Here is a 26,414-nt window from a genome sequence, read left to right as displayed (position 1 = left end):
CCCTATGAGACTGTATAGAGGGGTGTGTGTCCATTCCCTCCACTCGGGTGCTATGTGTTCTACTCTGGGCAGATCCCTGCCTCCTGACTTCTGGACTTTAGAAAATTCTGTATAAAATGTGTGCTTTAGGAGGCTGTAGAGGTGAGAGAGCTCCAGGTAAGCAGGTACACCTTATGTAGGAATATTGGTTTCATCTCTGTGTATCACCACTTCATTTGTTTCATCTCTTTGAGTCCAGTCACTTCACTGGGTATATGTAAGGGTTTATCACCATTTTAACCTCCCTAGCGGTATTCCCGAGTGTAGCTCGGGGTAAAGTTTCAGTACCAAAAGCGGTAACCCCGAGCTACACTCGGGCTTACCATGCGGCGCTGCTCTGGGGGTCCCTGCAGCACTTACTTTGTCCTTCGCTCCCGCGATGTGTCCCCTGCAGCGTCCTCGGCCATCTCCTCCGGCCGATGCTGGCATCTGGCTTCTGTGTTCCAGTCCCTGTGACATCGGGACGTACGGGCACCGCCGGCGGCGGGAAATTTGAAAATTTTAAAAAATGTCATTTTTTTCCAAACAAATTTTATATAGTAAAACATTGCTGTTTCAACCCATTTCACATACATTTTGTCCCGAGTGCTTTGTCCTGCGCCCTGCCTGCATTTTGACTGTTCTTTTTCCCTGGAAACTGAGAAAAGTCCATGGCGTCCAAAAAGTGTTCCTTTAGGTCAAAAGCGGTTTAGATCAGCTAGAGAACAGCGATAGTAAATCAGAACCACTTGCCGAATTGAGTGATAATGATTCGTGGGGGAAATTCGTCATCAGACACTGAAAACGATTTTGCGAGTTTGCTCAGCAATGTGCCAACTTGGCGCTATATTTCAAATTTCAGTGTTTTTGGTTTGATTATATTATTGAATTAAATGTATTATTATTTTATTATTATTTTTTATGATTATTTATTAAATTATAATTTATGATTTCGTGTTTCAAATTTTATCATCCCCGGGATGTTTACTAGACTTTTGTTCAGACAGATTTCAGTGAGTTATTCCTAAAAATTACAGCCTACAAAAAAAACCCTACATATTTCCATGCAAAATAATGGCACCGCTTTCAGCACCAAAAATCGGAAATAATCATACCGCCAGGGAGGTTAAAACTTAGAAAATCTTTAGGTAAAGGTACAATTTGAATTTTCTGTGGAAATTTTGTTAACTCCCTTTTTGTATGTTTTGTTTGTGTTTGCTTTGCCATGCATTGTTCATTTACTAGCCAAGGTAAGGAAATAGTACCTGGCTACATGGCTGACCTTGACGTACCGTAGGAAAACTGCTTGCTCTGGGTAGCTTCGGGGCTGTGCTCCAATTCTGGTGTTGTTGGAACACCGGCAATTTGATCCAGATTATCCAGCAGTACAACAGCTGGTTGCCTCCATGCTGCCTCAGCGAAAGCTTCCTCCACAGTTTGACACATGCTATCCAGTGTCTTTCCTGAAACATGGTGGAAACAAAGAAAAAATAAGGCACTACCTTCCGATCTACAGAAGTAAAACTTTACATAAAGCTAAACGCCACATAAACAGTGAAATGCACAGATAAAATGCATATAAGAGAGATGCTTTATGCTGCCAGAGTATTTACATTTCTGTTAATCAAGTCCTGAATTTAAACAGCTCTGCCATACAGCACATTCCTGTTTGCCAAGTGAGAAAACGTAACTGTTTTTGGCTGCATATTTACTGTCACTTACAGGAAAAGCAGCTTATCTTTTACAGTGCTCTCTCCCTCTCTTTGTGCTACTTCTCCCCATATGGAAGAAAAATATATTTGAAATATATTTAAAAAATATTCTTCCCAAATATATTGACATATATTTGAAATGCTACAATTTTGGCCAAGGGAATCTGAAGAATATGTTTAAAAAATATATATTTTTAAAAATATATTCAGATTTCTTTTAACATAAAAAAGTCATTTTAACATATATTTTTGCATATATTTGTAAATGCATTCCAAAAATGTAGATTTGTATTTTTAAAGACATACCATACATTTGAAATCTATTTTTAAAAATATTTTTCATATATTTTGTAATATACAGTTGCAAGAAAAAGTATGTGAGGCCCTACCTTAATGACTTCTCCCAGAGCTAATTGGAGCCAGGAGTGAGCCAACCTTGACTCCAATCAGTGTGATGATATTGGATGTGTTGCTGACAGCTGTCCTGCCCTTAAAAAACACACACCTGTTTTGGGTTTACTGGTTTCAAGAAGCACTGTCTGATGTGAACCATGCCTCGCAGAAAAGAGCTCTCAGAAGACCTACGATCAAGAATTGTTGACTTGCATGAAGCTGGAAAGGGTTACAAAAGTATTTCCAAAAGCCTTGATGTTCATGTGTCCACGGTAAGACAGACTGTCTACAAATGGAGAAAGTTTAGCACTGTTGCTACTCTCCCTAGGCGTGGTCGTCTTGTAAAAATGACTGCAAGAGCACAGCGCAGAATGCTGCATGAGGTAAAGAAGAATCCCAGAGTGTCAGCTAAAGACCTACAGAAATCTCTGGCACATGCTAACATTTTTGTTGACACATCTACAATAAGGAAAACATTAAACAAGAATGGAGTACATGGGAGGACACCACGGAGGAAGCCATTGCTGTCCAAAAAGAATATTGCAGCACGTTTGAAGTTTGCAAAAGAGCACCTGGATGTTCCACAGCACTACTGGCAAAATATACTGTGGACAGATGAAACCAAGATTGAGTTGTTTGGGAAGAACACACAACACTATGTGTGGAAAAAAAAGGCACAGCACACCAACATCAAAACCTCATCCCCACTGTAAAACATGGTGGAGGGAGCATCATGGTTTGGGGCTGCTTTGCTGCCTCAGGGCCTGGACGGATTGTTGTCATTGATGGAAAATTAATTCCAGAGTTTATCAAGACATTTTGCAGGAAAACGTACGACCATCTGTCCGCCAACTGAAGCTCCGCAGAGGATGGGTGATGCAACAGGACAATGACCCAAAGCATACAAGTAATTCAACAAAACAATGGCTGCAACAGCACAGAATACACCTTCTGGAGTGGCCCAGTCAGAGTCCTGACCTCAACCCGATTGAAATGCTGTGGCATGACCTTAAGAGAGCAATTCACACCAGACATCCCAAGAATATTGCTACACTGAAACAGTTTTGTGAAGAGGAGTGGTCCAAAATTACTCCATATAGTTGTGCAGGTCTGATCTGCAACTACAGGAAACGTTTGGTTGAGGTTATTGCTGCCAAAGGAGGGTCAACCAGTTATTAAGTCCAAAGGTTCACATACTTTTTCCTCCCTGCACTGTGAATGTTTACATGTTATGTGCAATTAAACCATGGCAACATCTAATGTTTGTGTAGTATTATGTTCAGCAGACTGTGTTCTTCTATTGTTGTGACTTAGATGACGTTCAGAGCAAATTTTATGCCCAATTCATGCAAAACTCCACGTAATCCCAAGGGGTTCACATACTTTTTCTTGCAACTGTAAAACGCATTTCAACATGCAGTATATATATGTATATTTATTGAAATATATTTTGAAATATATTGAATATGGCCAAAATTGTAGCATTTCAAATATATGTAAATATATTTGGGAAAAATATTTTTTAAATATATTTCAAATACATTTTTCTTCCATGTGGGTCCCTTCCACTCTCTGAGCTCTGCTGTACAGACCAGGGGCGGACTGACCATTCGAGCTCTTGGAGTCAGTAGGGGGGCCCCATGAAATGCCCCAGGTACCTTTTTATAGGCTTTTTTTGAGTGTGGGCAAGGACATAGGGGCCCCATGATCCCCTATTGCCCGGGGGCCCCATGAGTTGTCAGTCCGCCCCTGGTACAGACTCTACAGTGGACTGCAAAATATTGATATCAGGTCAAATCCAGATATTCCCACTGCTGGCATATAAAAAAAAATCACTTTTGTGGAAAGAAAATGTAGCAAATAAAACAATATAGCATATGCAATGGCTACACAAGCCATGTTGTAATTATATGTTATTAAAATGATGTTTCCTTTGCGTTTCTGTTTTTTAATTTTGTTTCAATCTGCAGTGCTGAAACTTTCTGTAAAATGCAATGCAATCTGGAGGAGTTCTGCACCTAGTTGGTATACAGAACACTGCCAGAAATGTAATTTCCTGATTGTGTGACTAGCTCACTGATTTTCCCAGAAGTCAAATAGGAACTGCAATATGAACTTGAGTTTTGGTGGGATGCTCCCCAAGGATTAAAGCAGGAATAAACCAAAAAGCAAACATTTATTACATTACGGCCTACCAATTCCTAGATGTAATGGCTGCATTCGTTTTCTTTTTTAGGCTTTCTTTCCCTTATATTCACCTGGTGATCTGGCCAGTAAGCCTGTTGTTTTTCAAACGAACTCCTGCAGAGCAATTTGACGGATTAGACAAACCATTTACCACTGACAAGGGTGTTTACAATGATCAGCTTTTATTTTATTTTTTGTAAAACCTTTATCCGGAAAAAAAAATGTTTCTGTAACTGCTTGTAATGTGGGAAATGGAGTTCAGCTTCATTTTGTTAGTATATCTAAATCTGCTAGTACATCTAACACTCCCCTGACCCTCTGATTAACGATGCTTAGGTTCAAATTTGCCCCCTGTGCTCCTTCATCCAGAGTGGATGCACTCCAATACAGGAGGTGTGTTACTGGTCAGATCACCAGGTGAAAACAGAGGGGGGGGAAAAAGCCTAAAAAAAAAGAAAACGAATGCAGCCACCACATCCAATGATTGATAAGCTGCGATATATTACATTTTTGGTTTTGGGTTTAAGGCTCCATGTACACTGCAGCTGATAAATTCACGTTTAGGAGCTTTTCTGCATTTTTTTCAGCAGCCCTTGAACTCTCCGTAATGTTTTCCTATGTACACATTGTCATTTACAGTCGTTTTTTTGAACGCACCAAACTTGCGTCCAGGAGCAGATTTTATCAGCGTTTCAAACGCCAAATGCTTGCAAACGCGGCTCACCGCGTTTATGAGCGTTTGCATTTGTAATATTTTTTAACTCTTCCATTTCCAGATGCTGTCCAGAGCCTTTTTTCATCATGAAAAATGCATGCAAAGCGTTTTCCCGGTACTCAAATAGACCCGGCGCACCATACTTTGAGGTTTCGCATGAAAGAAAATATGTTAGACACGGCTGCAATAATTTCTGCACAGAAATGAGCTGGAACACATCCAAACACCACACAAAAAAAAAAAGCTAATCTCAACGAATACTGCTCTCTCTGCTTCTGCTCTCTCTATTTTTCTCAAAATGTCTGAAATAGTTAACTTTTTACTGTTTTTTCAGTGCATTCTGGGCATTTTGGAAGGTCTCCTGAGGTTATCTTTAAAAAACGCTTCTAAACGCAAACGCTCATAAATGCGCATAAACGCGGTATGCAAACGTGGCTAAACAGATGTTGTTTTAACCTACGTTTTCCAGCAGTCAGTTTCCATCGTTCAGAAGTGTCCCGTGTACATGGAGCCTAATACTGCAAACCCTGCAGCTTTTCTCATTAGGACACTGAGAGCGCACCAGCGGATTATAATGAACCAGATCTATCTAATTTACACTCAGTCTGAAAAGGACATGGTGAAACAAACAGTCTAGGTAGTCTAGATTTGGTCATGGTCTCTGGCTACCAGGAGAACTGTCATTCTAGTCATTATAAAAGTAATTATAAACTGCAGTGAGTCTACTGATTTCAGTCAGTGCCCCTTTACGTAAAGCAAAGTATATAACATTACGGTACATATAAAGCCTCATGCACACAGGATGTTAAAAAAAAACAAAAAACTCTCCTAGAAGCTTTCCTGGCAGCGGCATTTTTGCTGCAAAAACACCTGACGCTTGTAAAAGTATCTAGCACTTTTACAAGGTTTTAGGCGCATTTACAAGTGTCAAGTGCTTGGGAGTTAATTCATTTAATTAGCCAGAATAATTATTTATTCTGATAAACAAATAAATGTGCTTTTGAGCCACCAAAATATACAAAAAATATATGTATATATATATATATATACTGGATCGCCGGTAATGCTGCCCACTCTCCCTGGATGTGCGTATGTTAACCAATAATCAAATTATAACCGCGCTCCAAATTTAGAAAAGCGCTATGTGCTTATAATAAAAAATATGTAAAATAATCACCATTACTAAATAAATTGATATGTCACTTGTGCAAAATAAAATCTCTAATTAATCAATACACCTAGTGTTGATAAATATAAAATATATAAAAATACAAATAAATATATATTATTGGGGAATAATCAATGTTGATTCATAATCAAAGTTCCAATTTCAAAAAGTGCTGAAATTTAGTGGAAGGAGAGTGTTATCTAATTTGGTTGGAATATTTCAGCACTTTTTGAAATTGGAACTTTGATTATGAATCAACATTGATTATTCCCCAATAATATATATTTATTTGTATTTTTATATATTTTATATTTATCAACACTAGGTGAATTGATTAATTAGAGATTTTATTTTGCACAAGTGATATATCAATTTATTTAGTAATGGTGATTATTTTACATATTTTTTATTATAAGCACATAGCACTTTTCTAAATTTGGAGCGCGGTTATAATTTAATTATTGGTTAATTATTTATTCTGGCCACTGAAATTAATTAACACTCAAAAACTAAACATGCCTAGCGTTAACACACGCTTAGATGCGTTTAGACGGGTCAAGCGATTTTTCTGCCAAAACGCTGCTGTTCCTGGACGCACTGGCCCTGTTTTTTTTTTCCTGCCTGTAAACGTTCCTACCACTAAAAGCTCATAAAAGTCTATGTGTGCATGGACACATAGGATAACATGGAGGGTCATTTACAAGCAGCAAAAAAAAAAAACACCTGACGTCCCTAAAAGTGGCTGTAAAAATGCCCTGTGTGCATGAGGCCGAAGAATACAGAAAGATATTGTACCTTTTAATAACTTGCAGTCTATTTCTTCCACGTGAGCTTCCAGACTTTCGGACACTTCTTTACACAATGCCCTTGCTATGGTGGACTTTCCACAGCCCTAAGAAAAATATATGTCCGTTGATCTGTGAGATCTTTTTCAAGAGACACTATAATAGTTGCCATTCATTTTTATTTTTTAGGTTAAATCTATAAACTTATAATCCTTTGTTACACATTTCTTTGTATTCTGCTGAAAAATTTAATAAACCTTTATGAAATTGAATCTATAAACTATAATTTATTTTTATATTTTTTCCATTACTTACTGTATATGAAATCTTTTTTTTTACAAAAAAAACAAACTTTCAGAAAGTGCTACTTTTGTGCTTATCTCTGTTTTCCTTGTTGGAGACTTTGGTGTGAGGAAGCAAAGCCCTATCTCTACCAAGATGGCCACCTCCACGGAGATATGGTGCACAACAAGGCATGGTGGTGACTAATTCTCTGCCTTCTGTCTGCCTTATTTTTTAGACACAGGCTTCACAATTCAGTTCCATTTTAGCCAGACAGATGTTCTAGAAAACAGATTTTAGAAAGAAAATGTAAATGCATGGATACCTTTGGTCCAGAAAGGAGGATGGCTCCGCTCCGGAGCCCTGAAGCTGTGGATGCTAGTTGTCTAGACAATGGACGCCCCATTAAACAATGAACAATATGATCATAGCAGGATATGAGCAAGTCATCAACACCTCTGGAATATAAACACATGTATTATCTCCTGCATTTACATTATTATACAGGATTTATGTAGATCCAACAGCTAACATAGCACTTTACAACATAAGGGCAGACAGTACAATTACAATACAAATTAATACAGGAGGGATCAGAGGGCCCTGCTCCTTAGAGCTTACAATTTATAATTTTTCCCCATCATTAAAGTTTTTTTATGGTTTTACACTATGGGATGTTTGCTTTTGTTTCTGTTCACATGTTGAAACTTGGTTTACTGCCTGGGAGGAGAAAGTTTAACCGCCTCCCGCCCGCCATATAGTACAATGACGGGCACAAGGTGGTTCTCTCATTCTGGGAGGATGTCATATGACGTCCTCCCATTCTAACCGCGCATGCGTGGCTCCGGGAGCGCGCAGCGCTCGGCAGGGCACTGTGTCCTTCGGACACAGCGGATCACTTATCAATGGAAAGAGCCAACGATGGCGGCTCAGTCATGTGATCAGCTGTGTCCAATCACAGCTGATCGCATGTAACTAGGGAAATGCCGGTTATTGGCATGTCTCTCGTCACGCTGACAGCTCGTGAAGAGAGGAGAGCCGGTAATCAGCATCCCTCAGAGGGGACATGTACACTGATCATCAGGGCACTGATGATCAGTGTGCCCTGATGATCTGTGTAGCCCCAGCAGTGCCACCTGTCAGTGTCCACCAGTGCCAGCTGTCAGTGCTCATCAGTGCCACATCAATGCCACATATCAGTGCCTACCAGTGCACATCAATGCCACATATCAGTGCCCATCTGAGCTGCCTTTCAGTGTCACCCATCAGTGCCAGTTGTTGCCACCTGTCAATGCCAGTCAGTGCCACCTATCAGTGCTGCCAATCAGTGCCGCCTATCAGTGCCAGTCAGTGCCGCCTATCAGTGCCAGTCAGTGCCGCCTATCAGTGCCAGTCAGTGCCGCCTATCAGTGTGCATCAGTGCCCGTCAGTGCTGCCTATCAGTGCTGCCTACCAGTGCCAGTCAGTGCCACCTAACAGTGCCAGTCAGTGCCGCCTATCAGTGCCAGTCAGTGCCGGTTTCTTAGAATGAAGATGACAGTCCTGGGGATTGCAGCTTGAAACCAACTAAATATTTTTATATTTCTTATGCCCTATGCATGAAATGTATTTGTCACCCTGAGTTTCAAGGATTTGTAGTTGAAATCATTAACAGTCTCCTGTATAGACAGCCCATGTAGGGATCAAGGCCGGGGCATATCTACAGGGGTCACAACTGCAACCCGGCCCCATGTTCCAGGGGGCCCAAGTGGCTTCCCTGTACACTTGGATAGGAGGGGTAGCATGTAGAGTAACCGATCCCCTCTATTTTCCTCCTGCAGCCTCTAAATATCCACTTCTCCTTTCCCCCCTGCAGGTGGCTGCAGTAGGAAAATAGAGGGATTTGGTTCCAATATATGCTGCCCCACCACCCCTCCTATCCAGCTTCTTACTGTTGAGCCTGGGCCCCCTTTTTCCTCTCCACCCGCTCATCCCTTGTCAGCTGGCTGCTGCAGGGGATGTGTCAGGATGGAGAGTGGCGAAGGGCCAGTAAATATGTAATTTACTTACTTGTCTGACTAGACAGAGTCAGTATATGGTAAAATCACTGACTCTTTCCATTCATTACTGAAGCATAGTAAACTGTGTTTACTATGCTTCAGTTTGAGAATGAACAGGAAGATGTGTCCAGAGCTATAACTGTCTATTCATTCTGTGCAGCTGAGGTTGCAGAGACGGAGATTGTGGGCTGTGTCCTCATTCTCTTTTCTCTATCTCAAAAAGTGGAACATCAGAGGTCTGTTTAGACCCCTGATACCTCACCAAAGTGCTTAAACGAGGCCCCTAAAAAATTGTAGAAAATAATAAAAAATAATATTGTAAAATAAATAAATAATTAAATGGAAGAATAAATAATAAAAAATAAAATAACAAAAATAAAAAACTACTGACATCAGTGGCGGAACTACCTGGGTAGCAAAGGTCACACTTACAAGCCGGCCCTGGCGTTCTGCTCTGAGGGAAGCCCCCTGCGTCAGGGGGGCCCTTCATGGTTTCTTGCACTGAGGACCTGATAGTCCTAGTTACGCCTCTGGATTAAGGGAATGTCTGTGGCCACTAAATGCAGCAGAACCATGTATCCACCATGAATACATATACGGACCATGGAGTAGGTTATTGGATGGACAGAGCCTGTTTTCCCATATCCTTCCCCCAGACCACTGCCTGTAATACAACTAGCTAGACAGGGTAATGCTACCTTTCTCAACCTTTTTAACATGGAGGAACCCTTGAAAGAACTTTCTGCTTTCGGGGAACCCTTACTAATGACTGCTTTATATACAGCTCACAATACTTTGGTGTGATGATCAATGGGAAGAATGCTGCTTACATTTGTGGTCAGTAAGACTAATCCTCTTACAGATAGCTAAAAAGATCATTGGTGTCAGCGGTTAGTTATTTGAGAGGCAGACATTGCTCAAGGCACCCCTAGCAATTTCTAGTAGAGAAAGGTTGGGTTAACACAAGACAATTTTTTAACAGAAATTGACGTTGAGAAAATGGAAAAGCTGATGATCTCAGTCAACCCCTGAATGGTTAGCACTTCTGCCTGGCAGTACTACGGTTGTTGGTTCGAATCCCAATCACGGCACCACCTGCCTGGAGTTTGCATGTTCTCCCTGTGCCTGTGTGGGTTTTCTCCGGGTACTCCGGTTTCCTCCCACACTCCAAAGACATGTTGGTAGGTTAACTGGCTCCTGTCTAGATTGGCCCTAGTATGTGTATGTATGAATGTGAGTTAGGGACCTTAGATTGTACACCCCTTGAGGGTTAGGGACTGATGTGAATGTACAATATATATATGTAAAGCACTACATAGACTGACGGTGCTATATAAGTACCTGAAATAAATAGATAAACCCTGGATTCTTACACCAAGATCCCTCTGCCATAATCCCTGACTCTGTTCCTTTCCTTCTGTGAGTTTTTTGGGGTTCCCGCCCAACTTTGCATTTTCCAGCTCCTTCTATTACATTCTCCATAATATACAATAAATACAAACTACAACAGAAAGAGTGGGAAACCGTCACAATGGCCCCTAGAGGGGATTTAATTCAGGGGTGGACTGAACCCTTAAACAAACTGAGATTTGTAAATATAATGGTATGTGCTGATGGGAAACATATTTCAGATACTTGTTATGCATACCCTAGGTTACTCATCTTCAAATGTGGAAGGTTTTGGTCAACTTGTAAAGTTTTGGGAGGGTCCTCAGATTGCTTAGACTCCATGTCAACCTAGAGAAATTCAAGAAGACCTCAGAATAATAGAAGAAACACTCAAGATACTAAATAATATAATTAAGAAAAAACATGTAACCGTGTGGTCCATTTATTTGTTTTACTTGGTGTAGGTCAGGCGTCTCCAAACTTTGTAAACAAAGTGTCAGTTTATTGTCCTTTAGACTTTAGGGGGACAGACTGTGGCCAGCAGGAGAGGAAATTTTTCTGGCATCAGTGGGAGTAAACATTGTCTCATTTGGTATTGGGGGAGGAATAGTGCCCCCTTGTTGGTATCATTGAGAGGAATCGTTATTGGTGTCAGTTGGAGCAATGGTTCCCCATTGTTGGTGTCAGTTGTCAGAATAGTGTCTCATATCAGTGGGAGGAATAGTGCCCCCTCGTTGGTATCATTGGGAGGAATCGTTATTGGTGTCAGTTGGAGCAATGGTTCCCCATTGTTGGTGTCAGTTGTCAGAATAGTGTCTCATATCAGTGGGAGGAATAGTGCCCCCTCATTGGGAAGAATTGTTATTGGTGTCAGTTGGAGCAATGGTTCCCCATTATTGTTGTCAGTTGTCAGAATAGTGTCTCATATCAGTGGGAGAAATAGTGCCCTAGGGCCGAATAAAAGTAAGCAAAGGCCCACATCCGGCCCCAGGGTCGTAGTTTGTAGACCACTGGTGAAGGTGATATTGGTAAACCAGTGACAATAAACACAGTTTACTACAGCTGACTACAATTCATCCATGTATACAGTATATGCTTGTATTTCAAGAACATTTTAATTTCTTCCTCAGTCCCAGTTAAAATTAAAAATGTATGTTTTTGGTACTGTTAACATAGAACTCCATCAAAACTTTTTTTGTTGTTGTTTTGGATAAAGATGATAAGAGCTTCTATCAGGCGTTGTCACAGCTGTATGGGACCCTGCTGGGAAGATATCATCTATTTCCTGTCCCTCAATATGAGGGAGAAAGGAAATCTTCCCCAGAATAAAAGCAGTGTTAATTTTGACTTCACATTTTGAATAGTTTTAGTCACAGTCATTTGACTAAAATGCCATTTTAGTTACAGTAATTTCTGGCATATAAGACTACTTTTTATACTTAAAAATATACCCCAAAAATTGGGGATCATCTTATACGCGGGGTATAAAATGTGAACCTTGAGTTTGTTTGGGTCAAGCTGGCTGGATGTGTGGTAATGTACATACAGTATACCGTGCTGATCCAAGCTGGCTCAAAATAAATGTCCCTATGACAGATTAATCTGTCAGCCCGCTGGATGTGCGGTATATACAGTATACTGCGCTGAGCCAAGTGGTTTCAAAACGTACCGGTACGTCCCTACTGTAATCAGCCCGCTGGATGCGTGATGGTCGGGAGCTGCGGCTACATACAGTACACACTGGGCCAATCACGGCGAGTGATGTATTCTACTAATGAATACAAAGCCTGCTCGGATTGGCTGAGTCAGAGAGGTGGGCTGATGATGTCACAACCTCAGCCAATCCAAGCAGGCTTTGTATTCATTAGTAGAATACATCGCTCGCCGTGATTGGCCCAGCGTATACTGTATGTAGCCTCAGCTACTGTACATACACACATCCAGCGGGCTAATTACAGTAGGGACGTACCGGTACGTTTTGAGCGAGCTTGGCTCAGTATACTGTATATACCGCACATCCAGCGGGCTGACAGATTAATCTCTCATAGGGACATTTGTTTTGAGCCAGCTTGGCTCAGCGCGGTATACTGTATGTACATTACTGCACATCCAGCGGGCTGTATATATACTGTATACTGTATGTAGCCGAAGCTACCGTATTACCGCACATCCAGCGGTAACCATCTGAGTTGGAATTTGATCCATATGATGACTGTCTTACAAATGTATCACATGATGCCATTCATGAACTTATGATGTCAGAGGATGAACATGAGGATTTTGAAGGATTTTAAGTACCGGTAAGTCATAACCATTTCAATTAAAAATACTGATGTTTTAAAATGGTGTTGCCTCGGAAGGGGGGTAGTCTTATATGGCGAGTATAGCCCAAAACCTATGTTTTAACTGGAAAATTAGGGGGTCGTCTTATACACCCAGTCGCCTTATATGCCGGAAAATACGGTATCTGAATTGTTTTAGTTTTACTCCTAGTTTAGTCGACTAAAATCTTCAGTACATTTTAGTCGACTAAAAATCGAATGGGTTTTTTTTAATTGCAATTCATTATTTAGTTAAGCAGTTTTCTAGAATTTCCAAACTCATTATCTACTCCTGGAGTAAAAATCTAATTAAGATGTTATTGTTCATGATATTAAGGTTTGAACAAACTACACAGACACAGATTTAGCAGTTGTGATATATAATCAGTGTTAATTTTTACATCGAATTTCGATTTTGTTTTAGTCATAGCCTGAAATGCCATTTTAGTTTAATTGGAATTTAAGTCATCGGAATTGTTTTAGTTTTAGTCAACGAAAATATTTTCGCCTACGAAATTAATGATTACCAGGCAATTCCAGTTTTGACCAGTTTTCAAAGAGAGATTTCCCTACACATCCTGATCTGATGATGGTTGATTTCCTCTTATAGGACTGCAAGTGAGGGGAAACATTTTCAGAAGAGTGGTTTGAATCATTCACATTCTTTCGAACCAGACAGAAGTTCCAACACTTCTGCAGTCTACTAAAAAGAAATGTTTTTTATTGCTGTCTGTGGGCCTGGCTGAAGAGATTTACTCCCCTCCTCTTCAGTGCTGACCATGAAGATTCACAAAACTGTGATCCAGCACTACTCATCTCCTGAAATGAATAACACCCACCATCACCAAACCCAGGCCATTGTGGACATGCCCACTGTAGATGCAACATCATGCTGGCCTTGGTTCACAGTCCTTAACCACTTCAAGTCCAGACACTTTCACCCCCTTTCTGTCCAGGTCAATTTTCAGCGCTATCACACTTTGAATGACAATTGCGTGGTTATGCCACACTGTACCCATATGAATTTTTTATTTCTTTGAGACAGATAAAACTTTATTTTGGTAGTATTTATTCACCACTGGGATTTTTATTTTTTTTGCTATATAAATGAAAAAGTCCAAACATTTTGAAAATAAATAATCTTTTTTCATAAATCTTGGCCAAAATGTATTCAGTTATCTTTTTAGTAAATAAAATTAACCCAAATTAGTTTATAACCAAAAATTATGATTTTTAAAACTTTTTTTACATTTTTATTTTATTTTTTTATATTATTATTTATGTTTTTTTTTTAAACATACTGTCACCCTAGTAGTACAGTGTCACCACAGTGACACTGTACTACTTGTGGGAAGTGATGAAGATTTGTTTTTCTCTTTTTACACTGATTGCTTTTACACCCATAAAGGCTGTAAAAGCAATCATTTCTCCTTTTCTCTGGTTGCATTCTTGCAGCCATTGAGAAATACTGTGAGAGCTGTGATTAGTCACAGCTTGTCACATGGTGCAAAGCTGTTGTGAATAGCCTTGTACCACCATGTGACCTCTGTGACCATTCAGAGATTTCACAAGTAGTAAACAATGATGTCAGAAGTGACATCTTCTTTACTACTATTCATGTGATCACTGATTGGCCAATCAGTGATCACATGAATCGGAACCTCACACAGAGGTTCCATACAGCGGGCACCAGATCGCGGTGCCGTACGCTCCCAGGGAGCACGCAGTTAATGTGCGGGCTGTTTATGTACATGGGTCGGATGGGAAGTGGTTAATCATCTCTTTAAGCTGATCATAAACTATTAGATTTTTTTTGTTCAGGCTGCGGGCTAAACGAAAAAGTCTAATGTGTTCCTTCATCCACATTATACAGCAAAGATACGCAATTCTCTTCCACTGTGGCTATTGTATTTCTGATTGCTGGCACCAGTGACTGTCAAGACTACCAAAATAGTAGCGGCATCTGATTTGATGCAGCTGCTGTTCAGCTGACAGAATTCTTCCCTAGACTTTTGATTTTTCATTTGAGTGATGCTGGACAGGAGGGACTAACCACGAAGCATATTTTGATAGATTCATCAGGAACTGGCTGAAATTCGAACATTGTATGGCCAGCTTTACTCTTGGACAGAGAGACGCTCAAGTAATGAAGTGTGGCTGTTGTGCTGTCCAGGAATAAGGACCACTCACTGCTGCCAGTGTTGAAGAAGGACCTGTGATGTCACCAGACAGCTGTACAGTGTGATTCAAAAAGGACGGTACAAAATTAAAGCATGTTTATTCATAATAAAATGAACCTAACCCAATTGTATTAACATGGGAAGACACATTAACTATCAAAGTTTTACCTCTGCACTACAAATGTTCGATGTGAGCCCCGTCTGTGACATTATTATTATTATACAGTATTTATATAGCGCCAACAGTTTGCTCAGTGCTGTACATTATAATGGGAGACAGTACACGAGACAGTACAGTAATACAATGCGATACACGAGGGGTTCGAGGGCCCTGCTCCTTGGAGCTTACAATCTAGGAGGAAGGGGATAGTGGTACAGGAGGAAATAGCTGTTGGGGATGGAGTGGTAGGAAGAGTGGAGGAGGTCGGCAATTAGCTGAGGGCGGGGTAGGCTTCCCTGAAGAGGTGGGTCTTCAGGGTGTGCCTAAAGGTGAGGAGGGTAGGTGACAGTCTGATGGATTGGGGTAGTGAGTTCCAGAGGATGTGGGGAAGCTCTGGAGAAGTCCTGGAAATGGGCATGGGAGGAGGAGACCAGGGAACTAGAGAGTAGGAGGTCTTGTGAGGAGCGGAGAGTATGTTTTGGGTGGTATATGGATATCAGATCGGTGATGTAGTTTGGGGCAGTGTTATGAACAGCTTTGTACATCAGTGTTAGTAATTTGAATTTTATGCGTTGAGCAATCAGAAGCCAGTGGAGGGAATGGCAGAGGGGGGTGGCGAATATGGAGACATGACAGATGTCAAGATTGTACTTCAGTTTTATCCAGACTTGTACCAGCATGTCCTCGGATATTGACTCCACTGCTTCTGTGATGCATCGTCTCAGGTTGTTCAGGTCCACAGATGGAGGAAGATCTGCCCAACCTAGTCTTTCCTCATTTCCAGGTGGATGTTTGCCAATACCCGAACGATACACTACAAGAACACTAAATCGGCCATGCAGGAAAGAATGTTTCACCAAGGTCGCTCTGTCCTCTGTGATTGGCAGACATAACACCTTGTGACTTATTTTTGTGGGGGTACAGAAAGGACTTCGTGCATGTCCCCTCCCCATGCCACAGGGCCTGAACAATGAGATAACGCATCACAAAAGCAGTGGAGTAAACATCGGAGGAAATGCTGGCACAAGAATGGACAGACCTGGAACACCGTATCGACATCTGTCATGTCACCAGTGGGGCTCACATCAAACATTTGTAGTTCAGAGGTATGTCTTTTCTTGTTCAAAAATTTTATTTTTTAACATGGAACAGTACAAAATAATAAGCAAAAGTATGGGTCATTGAAGGTGTACATTAATTGCACAGTAAGAAACCCAATAATACAAGGTCAGGCATCACTAATAAAGAGGACTATCAAATGGCAGTTAAGGCCTAACAAAATGGGGGGGGGGGGCGAAAGGATGGGAAGGGGCATACGGCTGCACAGTAGGGGGAGAAGGGGGAAACCCGCAGTATGGTTAAAAAATGGTACCGTCAAACAAAAGATGCAGAGATGCAGATTACGGATTGAGAAGGGAGTCATCAAAATTGGATGGGAGGAAATGCTCTACCCAGGGACTCCAAATCTTCTTGAACTTAGGGATGAAATCTAGGATAGTGGCTTCTATTTTTGCGTGAATCATTGCCTGAGTGACCCTATTCGAAACTGCAGTCATACTCAACGAGGGAGATTTCCATGATTTAGCGATAACCTGCTTGGCTGCGGTGGCGACTTGTAGAATAAGTTTGAAATGCGCCTTAGCGATGCCAGGTGGTTGCAGGTTACGAAGCGCGATTAATGGATCAGGATAGAGGGTTACGGCACTGAGTGTAGATAATATTTTAAAAACCTCCACCCAAAATGCACGGACGATGGAGCAATCCCACCAAATATGAAAAAAAGTACCCAGGTCTGCGCAGCACCTGAAACAAACTGAGGGGTAATCAGGGGTATATTTCACAATTCTAGCCGGGACTAGGTACCAGCGGGTCAAAACGAGGTATGTCTTTTCATGGTAATATAGTTGTGTTAGGTCCACTCCATTATGAATAAATCAGCTTTATTTTTACATCATCCTTTATAAATCACACTGTATTTTGTGTTCTTAGATATCTAAAGCCAAGAATATTTCATTTCCAGAAATGTCCTGCAGTAGTATCTAGTAGTAAGGTAACAGGAAACACACCTATAACTAAGAAGTTATCAAAAACGAGATAATCATCCTATGTGCAACAGGAACATAAGGCTTTCTTTCTGGGTTGTAGCACCTATTCCTGAAAATCAGCATAAGGATCAGCCTTTGGTAATACAAAAACAGCACATTCAGGTCATATGCACCTGTCACTGAATTCTGAAGGATCTCAAAAGTTTTTCAAACGGATGTCAAATGCAGTCTACATTTGCCTGTCACCGAAAACCTAAAGCCTCTGACACAGGGCCTTGCTGACCTAAGCTGTGCAGTAAAAGGATCTTACTGGATATTTACATGAATTTTAGTTTTCTGTAGCTGGGATGGGTACAAGATGTAGACTTCATCCTGGCTTGCTTCCTCAATAGAATCATCCAGACTGTATGAAAACTCCACCACACCTGGGCAGGGCACAAAAACAAACCATGGTTAAATCCATCATATTCTGTATAAAACAATATCTTCTATAAATTGTTCCAGCAGTTTATTACTGCTGTGTGTGTCCCTGCTGGGGAGATTTTGTGATATCAGTGACAATGATAGAAGTCTCCTGCTGGAGGGCTCAGACTGCAAAGAACCTGGCAGATGTTCTAATGCTTTGCTGCTCTAATAAAAGAACATTTTTATGACTGTCTTTCTCCCAGGTAAAGAAATTTCCCCTCATTTCCTGTGGTGACCCCATTTGTTCAGGTCAAGAAGTGAGGGGAAATCTCCCCAGTGAAGACACATATACACTCTAACTGAAACTCTGCTCTAAGAAATAACTGTTCTATACCAGGGCTTAGAAAAAAAATGGAAGCACTACATGATTTGCAGGTGTGAAAGTGGCAACATGTATCGCGTTGTAAGTGGATGTGATGTAACATTCTTTTGCTTCCGCTGTGTGATGAGACACCTAGCTAACAGCCTCACTTTCATCATTTACTGTGTGTGTTTCTAGTAATATGGAGTCATGTCAGAGCTTACAGAGCTTCAAAGAGGGCAGACTGTTGGTGCGGCTTAGATGGTGCCTCTGTGACTGAAGTTGCCAATTTATTTGCCATGTGACAAGGTACAATATTAAAGGTTATGACGGCATATACAGTTTCTGCAAAAACGTCGTCTGATAAGCATAAGCGCGGTCGATATGGTCAACTGACCGAAAGAGACAAAAGGACATTGCGCAGGATTGTGACCCGGAATAAGAAAACGCCTGCTGCTAAAGTGACTGCAGAGCTCAGTCTCAATCCTGTGAAGACTGAGCCCTGCACCTGTGGTGGAATGAAAGATAATTGTATCACCTATGACCTGATTTAAGTAGGCCATAGACGAGTTGAAAAGCAAGCCAAAATTCTTGGTTGTTTGTTTTTTGCATCATCAGTGTGTCAGCTGTGCCGATATTTGTGTCGCAATCAAAAGCGCCTGATCTAACATGCTGGAATTTGTTTCGAAAAATGAAACAAATGATGGCAAAATCGAATCCCCATTTTAATTTTTCGATCGACAGAAAGTTCGGTTTTCAACTCCTCTATGGTCTGCCTTAGGCACACATACAGTGGGGATCGAAAGTTTGGGCACCCCAGCTAAAAATTTGTATTAATGTGCATAAAGAAGCCAAGGAAAGATGGAAAAATCTCCAAAAGGCATCAAATTACAGATTAGACATTCTTATAATACGTCAACAAAAGTTAGATTTTATTTCCATCATTTACACTTTCAAAATAACAGAAAACAAAAAAATGGCGTCTGCAAAAGTTTGGGCACCCTGCAGAGTTAATATCTTGTACTGCCCCCTTTGGCAAGTATCACAGCTTGTAAACGCTTTTTGTAGCCAGCCAAGAGTCTTTCAATTTTTGTTTGAGGTATCTTTGCCCATTCTTCCTTACAAAAGTCTTCCAGTTCTTTGAGATTTCTGGGCTGTCTGTCACGCACTGCTCTTTTAAGGTCTATCCATAGATTTTCAATTATGTTGAGGTCAGGAGATTGTGAAGGCCATGGCAAAACCTTCAGTTTACGCCTCTTGATGTAATCCCCCGTGGATTTCGAGGTGTGTTTAGGATCATTATCCATTTGTAGAAGCCATCCTCTCTTTAACTTCAGCTTTTTCACAGATGGCATCAAGTTACCATCCAAAATTTGCTGAAATTTTATTGAATCCATTTTTCCTTCTACTCGTGAGATGTTCCCTGTGCCACTGGCTGCAACACAACCCCAAAGCATGATTGATCCAACCCCATGCTTAACAGTTGGACAGAGGTTCTTTTCATTAAATTCTGTGCCCCTTCTTCTCCAAACGTACCTTTGCTCATTCCGGCCAAAAAGTTAAATTTTAACCTCATCGGTCCACAGAACTTGTTTCCAAAATGCATCAGGCTTGTCTATATGTTCATTTGCAAAGTTCAAACGATGATTTTTGTGGTGAGGACGTAGAAGAGGTTTTCTTCTGATGACTCTTCCATGAAGACCATATTTGTACAAGTATCTCTTTATAGTGGAATAGTGTACCACAACTCCAGTGTCTGCCAGATCTTTCTGGAGGGATCGTGCAGTCAAACGTGGGTTTTGAATTGTTTTTCTTACAATCCTGCGAGCTGTTCTCTCTGATATTTTTCTTGGTCTTCCAGATCTTGCTTTAACTTCCACTGTTCCTGATGACTTCCATTTCTTAATTACATTCCAAACAGAGGATATTGACATCTGAAAACGCTTTGCTATCTTCTTATAGCCTTCTCCAGCTTTGTGAGCATCAACTATTTTCAGTTTCAGTTTTCTAGACAACTGCTTAGAAGAACCCATGGTGCTCATTGTTGGGGCAAGGTCAGATGAGTCTGGGCATTTAAAACCTTTGAGATTGACATCACCTGGTCTTCCCAGATGATGATTGAGAACAATCCATGACACTGGCAGGTCTCAGCTTGGCAAAGGGGGCAGTGCATGCTATAAATTCTGCAGGGTGCCCAAACTTTTGCAGACGCCATTTTTTTGTTTTCTGTTATTTTGAAAGTGTAAATGATGGAAATAAAATCTAACTTTTGTTGACATATTATAAGAATGTCTAATCTGTAATTTGATGCCTTTTGGAGATTTTTCCATCTTTCCTTGGCTTCTTTATGCACATTAACACAAATTTTTAGCTGGGGTGCCCAAACTTTCGATCCCCACTGTACAAACACAATTCATTGTTGACACCTGCCTTCATTAATGGAGAGCTGTACATTGCCTGTTCTTCCCGATATCCAAGGCAATGATGGGGAACTAGCTGACTGAAGCCATGATTTCAATGCAGATTTTATCATTTCTGTTGTTATGGTTTTTTCCTTTAAAAACAAGAAAAGAATGGTTGTCATCCATGCAGAATGCAGTACACACTCCAACACCAAAATTGTTTTATTTGATTTAACTTTTTGGGGGTAATCAGTAACAAGACTGTAGGAGATTACAGATCATTGAAATGTAAAATATATTATATCTAAGTACATCTGTGGGAAAATAACAATTAAAAAATTTACAATAGCATAGTTACATAGTTAGTCTGGCTGAAAAAAGACAAAAGTCTATCCAGTTCAACCATTAAAAGAAAAAAAAAAAAAAGTTATAATCCTACACCCACAGTTGATCCAGAGAAAGGCAAAGAAACCCAGCAAAGCATGATCCAATTTGCTCCTGCAGGGGAAAAATTCCTTCCTGATCCCCAAGAGGCAATCGGATATTCCCTGTATCAACTTTACCTATAAATGTTAGTATCCAGTTATATTCTGTGTATCTAAGAAAGAATCCAGGCCTTTTTTAAAGCAATCCACTGAGCTGGTCAAAACCAACTCTTGAGGGAGTCTATTCCACAATTTCACAGCTCTTACTGTGAAGAAACCTTTCCATGTTTGGAGATTAAATTTCTTTTCTTCCAGATGTAGAGTGCTCCCTTGTCCTCTGTGATGACCTCAGGGTGAATAACTCTACACCGAGTTCACTATATGAACCACTGATGTATTATACATGGAGATCATATCCCCCCTTATGTATTATACATGGAGATCATATCCCCCCTTATGTATTATACATGGAGATCATATCCCCCTTATGTATTATACATGGAGATCATATCCCCCTTATGTATTATACATGGTGATCATATCCCCCCCTTATGTATTATACATGGAGATCATATCCCCCCTTATGTATTATACATGGAGGTCATATCCCCCCCTTATGTATTATACATGGAGATCATATCCCCCCTTATGTATTATACATGGAGATAATATCCCCCCTTATGTATTATACATGGAGATCATATCCCCCCTTATGTATTATACATGGAGATCATATCCCCCCTTATGTATTATACATGGAGATCATATCCCCAATTATGTATTATACATGGAGATCATATCCCCAATTATGTATTATACATGGAGATCATATCCCCCCCTTATGTATTATACATGGAGATCATATCCCCCCTTATATTATACATGGTGATCATATCCCCCCTTATGTATTATACATGGAGATCATATCCCCCCTTATGTATTATACATGGTGATCATATCCCCCCCTTATGTATTATACATGGAGATCATATCCCCCCTTAATCTCCTCTTCTCAAGAGAGAATAAATTCAGTTCCTCTAATCTTTCCTCATAGCTGAGCTCCTCCATGCCTCTTATCAGTTTGGTTGCCCTTCTCTGTACTTTCTCTAGTTCCCCAATGTTCTTTCTGTGAATTGGTGCCCAAAACTGAACTGAATAGTGAAGAATATAAATTTAAATTGATTCGTATGAAGATAATACTTACGCCTCCCACTGCCCAAGCTGCCAATTTCCTCTGTATTGAAGAAAAACTACGGCCTGAAGAAGCCCCACCTGCAGCCCTTTGGCACTTTTGTGTGGTCCTCATGGTCCCTTCAGACACTAATCTGTGTTTACCTATTTCTCTCTTATTTTAGTGAATTTTAGCAGTCTCCTGCAATTTGTTTCCAGTCTATGACTGTCTCCTGAAGCGTGTCCATAGTCCCCAACTGCTTCTATAGCATTTTCACAGTCTCTGACAGTCTCCTACAGGATGCCTACCGCCTCTGACAAATTCTTGTATCATGGCTGCAATCTCTGATCATCTGCTGTATTGTTCTCAGTCTTTGCCTATCTCCTGTATCATGTCCAAAATCTCTGACCATCTCCTTTTTTAGGTCCACAGTCTCTGACCATCTTTTGTATCATGCCCATAGGCTTTGACTACATCATGTCATGCATCTGCCATCTCTGATAATCAATAGTCACTGCAATAAAATGCATAAAAGTGCAGCCTTTTAGTGATGTTGGTGATGGTGATGTTGGGGGCCACACTCGAGGCCCCCCCATATCAAGAAAGTTGACTACCAATGCCATACAGACCTAAAGGCCTCCCCAAGCATGAAAGCCTGCATATAAAGTTGTCATTTTCTCAGCAATTTTCAATTCTGAAATTTGAGTATGAGGAAATTCCTCCAACAATTACAGTGATTACGGATTTAACAGATGTCAAAATCTGGTATGGGTCCCATTGATTTCAATGGGTATCCCGCAATAGAGCAAGGTAAAAAGTAAAATGTGCAGCAGGGTAAAGAAATTTTTGACGGAACTTTATAATTGTTTATCTTAGTCTGTGCACCATAAGATGGTTATTGAGCTGAGTATGTACAAATCAAATGGTGATCATACAGTATGTATGTACAGTATGTAGTCATTGTAGATGTTTCCATCTGATGCGGCCTGTACAGATATGACATGTCTTACTCACCAGAGGTTGCTTTGGTTGCAGGGCAAGCGATGATGGGACCTTGGGCTGTGACTCCAGTGACTGTATTCTCACAGCTGATGATGTATTAATGTTCAAATACTTTCTAATTCTCTCTGGAACCTAAAAAAATGGAAGTAATCAATATACTGACAAATATAACATTTCTGTGTCTCCTCAAGTGCCGCGACCACAGAATCGTGTGAAATTGCCCTTAAAGTATGTAAACCCCAAAACAAAAATGTAATAGATTGCAGCGTTTTAGTCCTTAGATGTGGTAGCTGCATTAGTTTTCTTTTTCAGACTTTTTTCACTTTATTTTAAGTGATCCTGCCAGAACTCACTTCATATCAATGCTCGCTTGCTCACTGTACTATAGCAGCGCTTCCTGCTGAATCGGTTGAAATACGAGTTATAGGTGGCCCTGTCTGCAGTAACCAGCTCCACAATAGTTGATTTAATAATTGACTGAAAATTGTTCTCTGAACTGTGACTGCATCCTCTTTGATGCAGTCACTGTTTGGCAGCGTCATTGTATTTAAAGTGCTGTCTGAGTCCAATAGCCAGCAGTGGAGATACCTAAATCCATGTTGTTTGCACAGATTGGGGAAGTGATTGAAGGAAAGGAAATTACTCGATTCTTCTAAAACAGGGGTGTCAACCTGGCGGCCCTCCAGCTGTTGCGAAACTACAAGTCCCATCATGCCTCTGCCTTTGGGAGTCATGCTTTTAACTGTCAATCTTGCAATGCCTCATGGGACTTGTAGTTTGGCAACAGCTGTAGGGCCACTAGTTTGACACCCATTGTCTATAAACACAGTCAGTGTTGATGGGGGAAAGCCCCCTGCAGAGCAATTGTGTTCTGCTGGCGGGAAGCCTTCCCGGATGGCAGCACACGATTATCACTGCTAGCAGCTATAGCCATCGGCAGTAATCGCACACAAAAATTCTGACAGGCTGGTTGTACTGAAGTCAATCAATGGACTGACTTCAGTACAGCCAGCCCTGCCCATAGATGGATCGAATCTCGGCTGGTCCCTGCTGATATGGCTGAGATTCGATCCATCTATGGCCGTCTTTAAGATGGAGGTGTTTTGCAATCAACAAAGACAATTGTGGACAATGCTAACTTAATATTGTCAGCACATGCAGAGAGAACATGACGTTATCAGCTCACTAGTTTTCTGTCAGGATCAGCAGGTATTGCTGCACTTATTGAACAGATAAAACAAAACACTTAATGGTATATATAGTAGACCAAAAGGGAGTAAGTAAGAAATGTTTATTTTTAGGGCTCACATACATTTGGGTGTATTACCATAGATGCCTTGTTTTTACATGCAGTTTGTAATTATATACTGTATGTGGCAGCCTTTTTTATCCTCTTATTTCCTCCAGAGCTCTACTGTATATGAAGGGACTTGGATAATAATAGTTACATAGTTAGTCTGGCTGAAAAAAAGACAAAAGTCCATCCAGTTCAACCATTAAAAAAAAAAAAGTTATAATCCTATACCCACAGTTGATCCAGAGGAAAGCAAAAAACCCCAACAAAGCACGATCCAATTTGCTCCTGTAGAGAAAAAAATTCCTCCCTGATCCCCCGAGAGGCAATCAGATATTCCCTGGATCAACTTTACCTATAAATGTTAGTATCCAGTTATATTCTGTGTAAAGCAATCCACTGTGCTGGCCAGAACCAACTCTTGAGGGAGTCTATGCCACATTTTCGCAGCTCTTACTGTGAAGAAAGCTTTCCGTGTTTGGAGATTAAATTTCTTTTCCTCCAGATGTAAAGAGTGCCCCCTTGTCAAGACTGTGGGAGATTACAGATCATTGAAATGTAAAATATATTATATCTAAGTATATCTGTGGGAAAAAAACTATTAAAAAAGTTACAATAGCATAGTTACATAGTTAGTCTGGCTGAAAAAAGACAAAAGTCCATCCAGTTCAACCATTAAAAAAAAAAAAAAAAAAAAGTTATAATCCTATACCCACAGTTGATCCAGAGGAAGGCAAAAAAACCCAGCAAAGCACGATCCAATTTGTTCCTGTAGAGAAAAAAATTCCTTCCTGATCCCCCGAGAGGCAATCAGATCTTCCCTGGATCAACTTTACCTATAAATGTTAGTATCCAGTTATATTCTGTGTATCTAGGAAAGAATCCGGGACTTTTTTAAAGCAATCCACTGAGCTGGCCAGAACCAACTCTTGAGGGAGTCTATTCCACATTTTCACAGCTCTCACTGTGAAGAAACCTTTCCGTATTTGGAGATTACATTTCTTTTCCTCCAGACGTAAAGAGTGCCTCCTCCAGACGTAAAGAGTGCCCCCTTGTCCTCTGTGATGACCTCAGGGTGAATAGCTCTACACTGGGTAGGCTTCAATATTCTTTAAATGAATGAATACATTTTAGTTGGAATTTTTTGTAATCAGCATTGAACAACAGAAAAAAACTTCAGTAAAACAAGGCAAAGAAATTACAAATAAACTTGAACCCATCAAAGTCTCCCCCCCCCCACTTTGGAATTCCTCTTACATGAGAATTCCCTTCAGAGCCCCCTTACATCTAGGTCCCCTCTTACATCAAAGGGCTGCATAAAATCTTGTAGTGGTCTGGGGCTGGTCCACGGGATTGGGGATTGGGGATTGGGGACTCCTTGTCTGGATCATCACCAGAGCCCTCCCTGATACTAGTGGCTATGCTACTGCCAGTTCAGCTCTCAGGATCAATTAATCATACAAGCTCTACCATGTCTTTAAAGTAGGGATCTCTTCAGATGGCCACTAACCTTACTGCACCCTGAAATCTGAAAACTTTGAAAACAACAAACTGCAGTAATAATGGCTAATCAAAATCCTGATCCAAGCTGCATAGGCTAGGAACTGGGGGGCAATAGTGTTTTAGCATGTCAGGAAAGGAGTTCTTATTTTTTTTATTAAAAATAATGTGATTTGGTAATGGGGACCAGTGCTCTATTGATTTAAAAGTAAATTTAAAAAGTTATTTTTAGTAAATGCTTTGTCACTTGACAAAGTATTATATTTCTCTAGGTCTCAAGATACCATGCATTCCTGGGTCTGCACATCTGGTGTGACCATAACAAAGGTGGGCAGGGACACCCAAAGGTAGACAGGATCAGAGTCAGGAATCATGGCTCTCATTATTGGAGTATGTAAGAATATAGGTATCCAGGGCCCATTTCAGCCCACCAGACGTCACCTATAACTATATTGCCACT

General features: G+C 40.6%; 1 protein-coding gene across 4 annotated transcripts in view; it reads right to left on the bottom strand.

Annotated features, from left to right (window-relative positions):
• The window catches only part of PEX1 (peroxisomal biogenesis factor 1), a 122,999-nt gene that overhangs the window by 47,807 nt on the left and 48,778 nt on the right, over window positions 1-26,414 (bottom strand). For all 4 annotated transcript variants that reach the window (XM_089692125.1, XM_089692126.1, XM_089692127.1 and 1 more), the window contains exons 6-12: window positions 23,173-23,292; window positions 20,591-20,714; window positions 17,716-17,819; window positions 10,948-11,036; window positions 7,586-7,718; window positions 6,989-7,085; window positions 1,311-1,481 (exon numbers count right to left, since the gene is read on the bottom strand). In XM_089692125.1, the coding sequence (XP_089548251.1) occupies window positions 1,311-1,481; window positions 6,989-7,085; window positions 7,586-7,718; window positions 10,948-11,036; window positions 17,716-17,819; window positions 20,591-20,714; window positions 23,173-23,292 (838 nt within the window). The remainder of the gene's footprint in view (window positions 1-1,310; window positions 1,482-6,988; window positions 7,086-7,585; window positions 7,719-10,947; window positions 11,037-17,715; window positions 17,820-20,590; window positions 20,715-23,172; window positions 23,293-26,414) is intronic.

This window comes from Staurois parvus, unplaced genomic scaffold (assembly GCF_062004578.1).
Source record: "Staurois parvus isolate SC_StPar_1 unplaced genomic scaffold, SC_StPar_1.0 ptg000576l, whole genome shotgun sequence".
In the NCBI taxonomy this organism is placed as follows: domain Eukaryota; kingdom Metazoa; phylum Chordata; class Amphibia; order Anura; family Ranidae; genus Staurois; species Staurois parvus.
The sequence above is the reverse complement of the archived record's forward strand: the minus strand, read 5'-3'. Positions and strand labels throughout refer to the sequence as shown.